General features: G+C 38.0%; 2 protein-coding genes across 2 annotated transcripts; one reads left to right on the forward strand and one right to left on the reverse strand.

The window, feature by feature from the left end:
* Positions 1–1,005: 1,005 nt before the first annotated feature.
* LOC104959019 (succinate dehydrogenase [ubiquinone] iron-sulfur subunit, mitochondrial) lies at positions 1,006–5,472 on the reverse strand. Its single transcript, XM_010786871.1, has 8 exons — positions 5,324–5,472; positions 4,152–4,285; positions 3,985–4,070; positions 2,787–2,923; positions 2,533–2,649; positions 2,299–2,400; positions 1,550–1,672; positions 1,006–1,457 (listed from the first exon to the last, which is right to left on the reverse strand). The coding sequence occupies exons 1-8, from the start codon at positions 5,387–5,389 to the stop codon at positions 1,377–1,379; spliced, it is 846 nt and encodes a 281-aa protein (XP_010785173.1). The 5' UTR covers positions 5,390–5,472; the 3' UTR covers positions 1,006–1,376.
* A 1,723-nt stretch (positions 5,473–7,195) lies between these two features.
* LOC104959031 (ATPase family AAA domain-containing protein 3-like) lies at positions 7,196–11,878 on the forward strand. Its single transcript, XM_010786882.1, has 6 exons — positions 7,196–7,453; positions 8,371–8,447; positions 8,571–8,672; positions 8,767–8,826; positions 8,917–8,986; positions 11,838–11,878. Exons 1-6 carry the CDS (start codon positions 7,258–7,260, stop codon positions 11,852–11,854), a joined length of 522 nt encoding a protein of 173 aa, XP_010785184.1. The 5' UTR covers positions 7,196–7,257; the 3' UTR covers positions 11,855–11,878.
* Positions 11,879–12,252: the final 374 nt, after the last annotated feature.

Raw genomic sequence — 12,252 nt, forward strand, 5'->3', positions numbered from 1 at the left:
GCGGCCTTTTGATAAATATGCGGACTTTTAAAAATCTGCGGCATTTTGCTGATTATGCGGGAAATTCTGCGATCGCAGAATCGCGTTTTTCTGGAGGGTCTATATATTGTAGTATCACCTTTTAGACTTGAAAACACATAGATGAGTTTTTTAATGTATAAATAATAAATAGACAGACAGACACTTTATCAATCCCAAATTGGGAAATTATTTAACAGCAGCAGTGTGTTCAGGTATTAAAATATTTAAAGTTGGAATAAAGTATAAACTACACAACACAAGTCTAATGCACAGCAATCCATAAGATGAGTCCGATATGTTCATGAAAACTCCCCAGGAGACACCAACACTAACGTGGCCGAGTGGACTCCGGAGTTTGCTGTATGAGTTGCACTGTATGATCTGTGGTGTAGTGGGCTGTCACTAAAAAACTGAGTAGCCAATGAGGACACACCCCTGAAAATCCTGCCCACCTGGGATGTTTGTGTCAAAATCTAAAACAAAAAATGAGGGAGCGTAAACGAGAAAGCTGCAGCGAGAGCAAAAGTCTGATCATTGAGAAAGAAGAAACAAGAACTGCAAACAAAAACCTATGTTAAAACAAAGAAAAAATACTTATAGTTAACATGATTACACAAATGATTTGTTTGCAATTTATAGTTTTATTTTTGAAATTTATTTTATTTTGCTTGCCTGTTTTTTTTTCTTTTAAACTCATAGTTTTGCTTTATTCTGAGAAAGTGTTGCTTTATCTTTATGATACAAAACTAATCCCATACAATTATAGCCTACATATTTATTCCCATTAGAACTGTGAATATTAACGGAAAACCAATTATTGCTTTTTCTAAGGCAGCCTCTATAAAGGCTTTCGGCTGGTGTTTATTTTTCCCTTTTCATCCATTTGTCTTTTACCTGCTTTGACAAGCTAACATTTATTCTGCTTCAATATTGCATTGTATCAAGTAATCGGTTTTTTTCACGATTCAAAAGAAAATGACTCAATTTCCATAATGATCTTTAATGAACACATAATTAATTATTTACAATACATTTTTCATGCTTAGAATAAATACAACATAGCTTAGTATTTTCACTTTGCAGATAAATAGCAGAAATGTGGTCCAACATGTTGCAACCTTCCAAAATATTTGGCTGAACTGTCCTTTGCAGAACCCTTTTCACACACATTCCTGTCTTGGTCTGCCTTATCACCTCACACTTACACATATCCACAAACTCATGTTTTACACACTCATGAAAGTGATACAAATGTGCTAATGTAGGCAAAATATAACGGGGTGGGTCCTTGTCATCGTCTTAGCTTAGTTTAATGTTTTGTCAGTGATTCTCAGGCCCGCTGGATGTTGATTTGTTCATAAAGCTACTGCTTTCTTCTCTTTGTAGGTCGCCATCATTTTCTTGATCTCTGCAATGGCCTTTCCTGGGTTGAGACCCTGCGGAGCAGTGAGTAAAACAGACAATGAGAAACTAAAAGTCTATTAACCTTGCGAGAGTGTGTGTGTGTAAGAGTGGTTTTTTTTAGTACCTTTGGACACGTCTTAGTGCAGTTCATGATAGTATGGCAGCGGTAGAGAGAGAAAGGGTCTTGAAGTTTAGACAGACGCTCCTCAGTGAACTCATCACGGGAGTCAATCATCCACCGGTATGCCTGTTGGATAATAAAACACATTTTCATCTGTTTGCTCCATCATGAAACATTTTTGCACTGATTTTTTAAATATAAAACATAGACTACATAATAAGTGCATGATTTCAGAGGGCAATGCTCAATGTTAAAGAACCCCTATTCTTCTTTTTTGCTTTTTGGGGGATTTCCCCTTTCCTGCAGTGTGTAATAGTCTTTGTGCATAGTGTCTAAAGGCTCAAATCCCAAAGTTCCCTAGGTGATTAAAATAAAAATTCTTTGCAGATGTATAGTCATTCGCTTTTTTATCTGTCAAACCTCTAAAACCTGTCAATGTTAAAATAGAAAATAAACTGTCCATACTACATATCTATCACAAAAATCTTGACAAGGGTGTTGGACAAGGAGTCGCATGATAGGATTCCTTTTAAACTCATGACCACTTGCCACGTGCTTTTGCTCTGGCACCCCCCTCAGGTTTAGCTTCACATTTTCTGCCTCCCTAGTGGAAATTATCTAGCAACATTTTCACTCTCTGGTTAGTAATGAGCATAACAGGCTCACAAGGTCCCTAGTATGGACTTAAATTCCTGTTACATTTATTATTTGAAATAACAGCAGGCATCTCATAAGCAAATATGATGACCCACCTGCATTAGGACAGCAGGTCCCAGGTATTTGTCTCCGTTCCACCAGTAGCTGGGACAGCTGGTGCTGCAGCAGGCGCAGAGGATGCACTCATACAGGCCGTCCTGTTGGGGTATGAAGAAAGTTATCACGCAGGCAAACTACAATCACTAAAAGGGTGATAATGCTAAATATTTTCACGAGTAATGTATCGAACATTGGACAGGTGAATCTTACAGTAAGAATGGTTTATTTACCAGTTTTTGCCTGTCCTCCACTGACTGGTAATACTGCTCCTTCCCTTCTTGTGCTTCATCTTTCTTCTTCAGGTAGGGCTCGATGGATTTGTACTGTGCGTAGAAGTTGCTCATATCCTGGTGGAAATCACAAGAGGGAGAACTTACTCAAACAGCCAATTAATTATATATATTATTTTATTATTCCTTTATTTCAATTCTTGCTACTTTCAAATATAGCCATGGTTATAATGTTCCTATCTTGCAGTACTTACAGGCACCAGATCTTTGACCACATACATGTGTGGCAGCGGGTAGATTTTGGTCGGTTTGCTGGTTTTGGTGTCAATTTTGTTAAGGCATGCCAGAGTGTTGCCTCCATTTATGTTCATGGCACATGAACCGCAGATACCTGAAGGGATACACAATCACCAAGACTCAATCACTGAACTAAACTAAATCCAAGTCCCCTAAAAGAATACACTGTGAGCTTTTTTGATTAATGAATTGATAGGACGCTTACAAAGTAGCACAACCTCAACATAAACTGAGGAAATATATGCTCTGGACTGGAAAAGGGATTATATAAAACAAATTAATACACATACGTTTCAGCTTTTTTTCAGTTGTCAACTTTTTAAATGTTACCGTGTCATTGTAGAAATGCTCATTTTTCTTCTCTTTTTGGGGGTTATATTGTCATATCATATTTAATGTGTTTGTTATGTGTATTATTTTTGCCTGTATAGCGACAGCAGGAAACAAACAAAGTCGCTGAGAGGCTGAGGCCGGGCCTGTTTGATATTGTGTGACATGTTACAAAAAAGCACTTGCTGAGATCAAAAACTCTGTTGCAAAATAATGTGGTTAAATGAAAACTGGGATAATCAACGTATTCTCCTTGGACATGTACATTGTTATATTAATCAGAGCAATAATTTCAACTTGCGGTCAACAAAAAGTACAACGGCCCTGTGTCACCCTCTCTTCCACACACACACCTCACGCAGGTGAACAGGGTTATAATGAGTGCCGCCCATCTCCATGTGACCCAAGCCAACCAATCAATAGTGATCAAACAAATATCTTATATTAAAACATAAAGGATTACTTAACACATTTCATGGCTCCCACAGCCTGTAATAACATTTTCAAAAAACTCTTGAAACCGACAAAAAAATAAATAAACAATATCAGTGGCATTCATTTACATCAGGCACGTTTGGCATATTTGGTTGTATTTTAATAAATTATTTTAATGTTTTTTTGCTGTTTGTTGTTTTTGTCCTTTAATTGAGTGGAGTTTTTGTTTTAAAGCTTGTGGCTTCTTGACATATCTAATTCAGTCTTGTTTGTGTACACATACATATTAACAATATAATTATAAAAGGTATATCTAATTTGTTTTTTGTTTTAATCTTTGGAAATTGTTTACATTATTATGTGCAAGCTCTTTTTCAATTTGTGACTTACCTTCACGGCAGGAGCGTCTGAATGTGAGTGTGGGGTCAACCTCATTCTTGATCTTAATGAGGGCATCCAGAACCATTGGACCACAGCTAGAACAGAAGAAGCAGGTCAATGGAATTTATCACATAAAGATTAAACGACTTGACAATTATCATGGAATTACAACTCACCTGTTGAGATCTATGTCGTATGTCTGCATTCGTGGTTTGTTTCCAGCAGAGTCTGGGTCCCAGCGGTAAATCTGGAACTTCTTGATCCTGGGTTCGGGGGCCGGGGCCGCGGCCGTCTGAGCATGCCGTACCATCTGTAAAATAAGAAAAGAGAGGCTGTATGAATCAAAGAGATATTTCAAATGGAAAATACTGCATGATTTCTAGTACTTAAAATAAAAATAAATAGCTATGCAAGCAAGTGTTATGTATAAAGGCCCACGTCATAATGTGACCTAGCTGCTGTTTACATGAACTAAAGGCTAAAATAAGACCTGGTAATTATATCCTGTAATACAAGAGGATACATGTTATCGAAACCTATACAAACAACTACAAAACGCCACCACAAAAATATAAAACATAGTTCTAATGAAAGCCTTTAAAACCACATCATGAATTATACATTTATTTTAGACCTTATAAAAATGTTAAAACTACTATTACAATCTTTAAGACACCCTTTCAAATAAACCAAAAATAATAGAGTATTTCATGTTGTAGCTAGTTATTCTGTTTACACAATGTGCATTACAAAGGGAAGAGTCTCCCCCTAGTGGTAGTATGGCTGAACTTCTTTGACAGTGTTACATCACTTTGCTGTCTTTGGTTACCTAACTGACTTTTTAAGGACAATTAAAGATGGACTTCAGCCCAATAACTTAAATATTTCTTTAAAAAAGATGAGTAGTAAAGAAATGTTTGTGTTTCCTAACTGCTATAAACCTTTAGATTTGATATATAATCCCGAAAGATGGAAATGTGAGGGAGGGGTTGTACATAGGCTAAGCTCACTAACAATGAACAGGTTGACTAATCATTTAATATAATGATAATGAAACGTGGACTGCTTAATGTAAATACTACACGAATAATTGACACTTTACAGAAAAGCCAATTGTATTAGTAAAATGTACACACCTAGCCAGGAAGAGCAGGGTGGGTTGTTACATGTCGTTGTATAACAAAATTAACACTACACAGATTCGCTGTTGCTTAGCATACACCTAGCTATCAATACATCCACACCAACACCTATTTGCTAACATACACACTTCTAAAAGTAGCCCATGAGGCATGTCTGCTTTAATACTATGTCCTTGATGAATTTAATAACAATATTCTGTACTCACCACCACCATGCCAGAGTTCCTAATGGCCAAAACATTTCGACTCAAGACCAAACTAACCACCGACATCTTTAAGTATATATTTGTTTTTTACTGTAACTCTACAGAGCAGACAGGACAGCTCAGTTTTGTCTCAACTAGACTGTACGTAAGCATAAGCCCCGCCCTCTATGTGAGTCCATGTTACGTGACGTTCACAGTGATTGTTGCCTTCACGGACTCCCACCGAGCTCTTTCATCCTGCTGTCAGACCACACACTTGTACGCAGATATTAACGTTGCAGCTGTATAATATAAATGAGCCTCAAACTTGATTACGACAAGTCACGTTTAATTATAAAAATAATAATAAATGCCCATGCTTCACTTATTTGTTTCGTAAATGTAGACTTAATTCGTGAATAGACTATACATCCGACAGCACTTGAATGCACCATTGTGTATGAGCCTCACATTGCTAACCAGGGTCAGTTATGTACCCATGATAGCACATACAGTGTTATACAGGTCAGGTGCAAAATTTTACATAGATACAGGTTTATGATAATAATTATTCTTATTTGACTTTGCCCATATCTTCTGAGCGTTCTTCTTTTAGGTGAAAATATGTTGATTTAAAAAGTTGTTTCTACCCTTTGCTGAATTTGTTGTGTTATTAAATATATTTTTAATATTATACATTTTTGTAATTAATTTCCTATTTGTATTGATATTTCATTTTTAGGCCATCTCAATAAAGTTTCAATTCAAACCATGCAAGCATTGTTACTTAATATGTCCTTCATCCATCCACTTTGTATACATGTTACATACCAGTAACTGATTTACCACTTATGTTTAGTCTAAAATAATATTTGCAGTCCTTTCTAGAGCCCCTATCGTTTGTTAGGAATAGGAGCCACTCTGGGTTATTGAAGTATGTCCATGTCATGTATGCAGTAAATGTTACGACTGCCAATCTGTTCTCCGGTAAAGAGATGTACACAATTAACTATTCAGGTGGCAATAAATGTGAAGGTCGGGGGAAAGACTTAAATTACTTATGTAGATTGTAATTTTATTAATGATCTTTTTTCACATGGTCAATAAAATGTAACAGTCATGACTGACTTTCCATATAAGAAATAACCTGCACCTCTCATTATATTAGTGTAGACAACCTATCGTGCTGCTGCCCATACTCTTCCTCTGGAAAAGACTCTCAAAAATGTTGTCGATGTTATTCATTCCAGTCTGGATTGTAAAACTATCGAAAACACTTATACGAATATAAAAGAAACAATAAAATAAGGAAGAATCCCTGGACCTCATATGGTAAGCATGTTCAATTTTACTTGGATTTTCAAAATACTCAACACAACTCAGACATAACAAAGATAATACATTTTACATAATGCAGAAAGAGGTTAGAAAAACACATTGGGCTAAATTACGCTAACATTTAATATTGTTTTAGAGAAATTCTGATTAACATGCATAAATAATATGTATACATAGTGATGAGAAAATAATAGATGTAATGTACAATCAGTCCCAAGGTCGCGTCACAACCTAAAGCTTGCAGTGATTTTGAATTTTTATGTTTTCAAAATAAAAGCATACAAAAAAGCAATAAATGGAGTAATTATTTAGCACTTCAGTCAACAAATGAGTTGAACCAAACTGACATATCTGTGTAAAAATAATCTGACTGCATTTTCAAGATATTATTTATTGAAGTGCATTTTCATTTCCCTTTATCTGTTATTGATATACACAATTATCTTAAAACAGAAGTTAATTTTTCTGTACTCGTTTTAGTTTGAAAGGTTTGACCGAAAGTTCCTTTCACCTGTTATTATACTTGACTTTCATAAGCATGGGTACACTACCACCCCCACAGTCGAGGCTCTGAATCCCGAAACTGCAGCCTGTTGCACGGACACAATTGAAGCACCATGTCGTGGCTCTTCGGCTGGTGGGGGGGCTCCAGTTCACCGTCGTTGGAGGAGCAGGTAACGGCTGCTGCAGCTGAAGGAGCCGGGGGAGCACCAGGAGGTTCAGGGGGAGGCAGAGCCGGGGACAAGTGGAGCAACTTCGACCCGACTGGGCTGGAGAGAGCTGCAAAAGCTGCAAGGGAACTCGACAAATCACGTGCGTGGTCATTTTTCTAGCATGTTACAAATGTACTTCATTCCTTTCAGTGTTAATTTGATATTTTCATTTGTTTCTAGTTTAGACAGACTTTCGCATGTTAGTACGCTCTGTTCTTTTCTGGTGAGTCCATCGCGCCGAATTCCATTAAAAAATGTGAAGTTAAATGTATACTTGGCAAATGTGCAGTCTTTAAACATTATGTTTCATGGTCAATGCTTAGCTTTTGGGTTTAACTATTTACTTCTGCATACACATCTCGAAGTTAGCATCACAAAATAGATAGCATTTCATTCAACTTTTTAAGCTGGTTAAACTCCACCAAACACTAGAGTCCTAGGTCTGGCTGCAGTTTTAAAACAATGTGTTCTGTTACAGATATTTCGTTTTAAATCATTGTTGTAGTATGTGCACTTTGGGGGTCATTATGGCTTCTTTGTTATTTTGTCTGAGGGGGAACGGAACAAAGCAGTCTACTGAATTATTTAACGTGTAGCACACGTTTGCTACTACAAGTGTGCTAGCCTGTATGACCTCCGCACAATCTGCAACAAAGTTAGAGAGTTTTGGGGGGCGTGACAGGGAGAGCAGGTGGAACAAAGTGTACTCGAGCGCAGCGCCTCACCTGTCCCATACGTCAAGGCCTTCATGTCAGTATATACACATGACCATGCCTACTGCTGTTAACTGTATGGGCGTGAAGAACATACAGTGTCCTTTTGTTTCATTCACCTTCTTAACTGTCTGTTATGCTCTCTATAAACACACTGACAAACAGGTCCACATATTGTAGTGGCATTTAAAGGCATGTTATTCTGAAAAGTAAAACTATAATTGTCTTGGTGTTAAAAAAAAAAGTAAATAGTTTAATGAATAAAGCACCACCACTTACTGTTTTATATATTTTTCATTTCAAGGACATGCCAAAGAAGCGCTTAGTTTGGCTCGTATGCAGGAGCAGACTGTACAGCTGGAGCATGAGAGTAAAGTTAAAGTAAGTATTGGAGGATGGATTGTAAAAGGGAATCTATGTGACTGTATGAACAACAATATTGTGTTGTTAACTGATATTAAACCCTGATGTCAGGAAATATAACACAACCAAACTCCTCAACAGGAATATGAGGCGGCTGTGGAGCAGTTGAAGGGCGAGCAGATACATCTCCAGGCCGAGGAGAGACGCAAAACACTGGTAGAGGAGACAAAGCAGAACCAGGCAGTAAGGAATTAAAGAAATAACCAAAAGCCCACAAAGATATGTTTCATCTGGAACACATGTAAATGTGATGTGTTATTTTCCATCTCACCCCCAGAGGGCACAATTTCAAGACAAGCTTGCCAGACAGAGGTACGATGAACAGCTCAGGCAACAGGTAAACCTTATTAAAATTAACTCTTGAACAAACAGAACATTTCCTGAAGGGAGTATTCACTGATCTAGTTATTAATTTATTTATTCACAGCAATTTCTCAACGAGGAGAACCTTCGCAAACAAGAGGAGTCGGTCTTGAAGCAGGAGTCCATGAGAAAATGTAGGAAAAAAACCCAAATACATTTACACATTATTCATCCACTCATAATTTCATGTCAAAACGTCTTTATTACTCCACTTAAAGATGCAATAAGTAGGATTTGTGTCTCTCAAGCAAAGACCGGCCATGATGAATGTGCAGGCATCGATAGGGCTCTTGATCAGCCACCCATTGGAGTTGCAAGACAAAACAAAATATTAACATTAGTATTTAATAAAATTGTGAATCAGCACTTCATTAGACATTTGTATCCGTTCTCTGCTCTTATTTGCTTGGTTAATCCCTTTCTTTGTTTCTTTAAAGGGGACCTATCATGCAAAATGCACTTTTTTATGTCTTTTATACATGAATATGTGTCCCCGGTGTGTCAGGGAACTCACCACGTGTCAGAAAACACAACCCTCTCTCTTTTCCTCCATACCCAAAGCTCTAAAAATGGGGCTGCAACGGAGCTGATACAGACTGATCCAGATTTGAAATTGTTCTGACGTCAGAAACGGGGTGCTCCGCCTATATGGGCAACTCTCCACCTATCAGGGGAATGGGGGGTTGCATGGCATGGTAACAGCATGGTAACAGCATGGTAATATGACGCTTGTGCCACGCCCCCATCCTTTGCAGGGGATTGTGGTCAGCTGCAGCTCATTTGCCACAGAATCAGCCCTTGCAAAAACAGGGCTGGAATAGAGCAAATAGAACGAAATGAGGCATGGCTAAAATGCATGATCTGTTTGTTATTTTGAAAAAAAAACTTCACAGACATGTTTTATATAGGTATGGCCCTGCAATATATTTTTAAAATATATCATGATAGGTCCATTTTAATAAAACAACCAATCAGGACACGAAAATACTTTAATTTGAGTCATAGGAAATAAATGAGGAGTAATAAATAAGTAAATTTATTTTTTGCAAATATTTAAGAAAAAAATGAAAGATACAAGAATGCTGGAATATAAAGTATTCATTATACCAATTTTCTTAACATTACTCATAACGTGAAATAAAAGGATAGAAATAAATATTTGTATCCTTTTTATTTTATGTTTGTTATTTCTTAAGGGGCCAAGCTCCAAACTGAATTAATGTGGCTTTAATATTTATTTATAGGTTGACTGACCCTATACGCTCTTTTAGACGAACACACTGTTAAATATTACACTTAGAAATAAAACAAAAGGAACAGACGGAGACATGAATAGAACATAACAAAACAAGAGACAATAAACAATTAAAATGCTTACGTAATAGATCAAAAACTATAAATAATTTAGTAGATCTGTCTGCATTTTTTAACAAACATTTTATGTCCCAAGTTATAAATGCCATTGTCTTGAAAATATGACTATTATTTCAGTAAAGACCATCTAATGGACAATATATACTATATATATATATATAGCCATATAATATATATATATATATATAGGTATATATATATTACCTTAACGTCCATATTCACATTAGAACAGTCCAATAAGCACAAATGAACATTACCTTTTTAAATGAGTTTCAATCAACACACTGAACAAAAATATAAACGCAACACTTTTGTTTTTGCTCCCATTTTTCATGGAGAAAGAACTCCAACATCTAAAACATTTTCTAATACACCAAAAAACCATTTCTCCAAATATTGTTCACAAATCTGAAAAAATCTGTGAAAGTGAGCACTTCCTCACTTGCCGAGGATACATCATTCCACCTCACAGGTGTGGCAATATCAAGATGAGGATTAGACAGCATGTTTATATTGCACAAGTGAGTGCCTTTGGGCTGCCCACAATAAAGGCCACTCCTGAAACGTGCATTTTTGGCTTCTGATTGGGGGTGTCCTGGCGGGGGGTTCGCCGAAAACCAGTCGGTACTCTGGTGTGAGGGTTACGGATTAGGGTAGGGTTAGGGTAATGTTGCGTGAATCAAGTGGCCTGTGTTCATTCATCCAAACATACGCCCATTACCATACATAACCCACCAACACCATGGGCCACTCGATTCACAACATTACCCTAACCCGACTGTGTGGGCGACTGTGGCTGCGAGGGACGTGCGGTCCGTCTTTCAACCCAGAAGGTTGGGTTCCCGATCCCAGGCCCCATGCAGTCCAACATGTCGATGTATCCTTGGGCAAGATACTTAACCGCTGCAGTTGGCTCACACGATGGCATGGCCAAGGTGTGTGCAATGTGGTATGGCCATGTTTAGTTCCTTGACCTAGACAAACGATACACTGGCTCCTGTATGAATGGGTTTGGTGAAACGGGTGAATGACATGGTAGTTAAGGGTTAAAGCGCTTTGAGGGGTCTTAAAAGACTGGATAAAGCGCTATATAAGTGGCAGGTCGCATTTAACATTTAACCCCTAACCCTAATCCTAACCCTCACCACCAGATTACTGACCTGGTTTTTGGAACCCCAAACCCCCCAATAAAGCAAAAGCACATTTCAGAGGGGCCTTTTATTGTGGGCCATGCCTAAGGCACACCCTGTGCAATAATCCATGCCTGTCTAATCAGCATCTTGATATGTCCAGACCTGTGGGTGGGATGGATTAATCTCGGCCAAAGGAGAAGTGCTCACTATCACAGATTTTTTCAGATTTGTGAACAATAATTTGAGAGAAATGGTTATTTGTGTATGTAGAAAATGTTTAGATCTTTGAGTTCATCCTCATGAAAAACGGGAGCACACAAAAACATAAGTGTCTACGTTTATATTTTGTTCAGTGGTAAGTTTTTGCCATGGTGTTAAGGTTCATTCCAACACTAGTTAAAGTAAATCAAATATACACCCCCTGTCAGAGTGGTCAAAAGAATGTAGCTAATAAAATCTGAGCCTCTTTCCTCCTAAGCTACCATTCCAACATGAAATTGGAAGCTGAGACACAAGAACCGACCTGCTCCGCATTTGAAGCGGCAGTCCAAAGCCCAAGCCCAGGTGGAAGAGGGAGAACGCAGACATCATCAGGGAACCAGATTCGCCTGGAAAGGCTGCTGAACACAGACCAAACTGTCCCTTGAAATCTATAAAGTGAGGGGCAAAATGAATTTCCTTAATCCTCAGAGTAACTGGCAAATATCTCCTATCTCCCTCAGCTGGAAGTGAAATTTCCAGGAGGGTGTCAGCAAGCGAGGTTTCACATTGAAGGCAGTCAGTGTGATGAATTGTGTTTTGGTGCCCGCCAGGACCGGACAGGAGTTGTGTTTGGGAGGGATTCACGGGCCTTCATCCTCACCGACGGGACAAAGTCACAGGCCACGGTAAAA

This window comes from Notothenia coriiceps, unplaced genomic scaffold (assembly GCF_000735185.1).
Source record: "Notothenia coriiceps isolate Sejong01 unplaced genomic scaffold, NC01 NC01_scaffold00001083, whole genome shotgun sequence".
Classification (NCBI taxonomy): Eukaryota; Metazoa; Chordata; class Actinopteri; order Perciformes; family Nototheniidae; genus Notothenia; species Notothenia coriiceps.

Bases quoted from the DNA above. Each gene is read 5' to 3' on its own strand.
- LOC104959019 (XM_010786871.1), bottom strand. From the start codon at position 5,389: ATGTCGGTGGTTAGTTTGGTCTTGAGTCGAAATGTTTTGGCCATTAGG. The intron at 1,673-2,298 runs GTGGGTCATCAT...ATTATCCAACAG, and splicing joins GACCTGCTGTCCTAATGCAG to GCATACCGGTGGATGATTGA. The intron at 1,458-1,549 runs GTACTAAAAAAA...ACTGCTCCGCAG, and splicing joins GCACTAAGACGTGTCCAAAG to GGTCTCAACCCAGGAAAGGC.
- LOC104959031 (XM_010786882.1), top strand. From the start codon at position 7,258: ATGTCGTGGCTCTTCGGCTGGTGGGGGGGCTCCAGTTCACCGTCGTTG. The intron at 7,454-8,370 runs GTGCGTGGTCAT...TTTCATTTCAAG, and splicing joins AAGGGAACTCGACAAATCAC to GACATGCCAAAGAAGCGCTT. The intron at 8,827-8,916 runs GTAAACCTTATT...ATTTATTCACAG, and splicing joins ATGAACAGCTCAGGCAACAG to CAATTTCTCAACGAGGAGAA.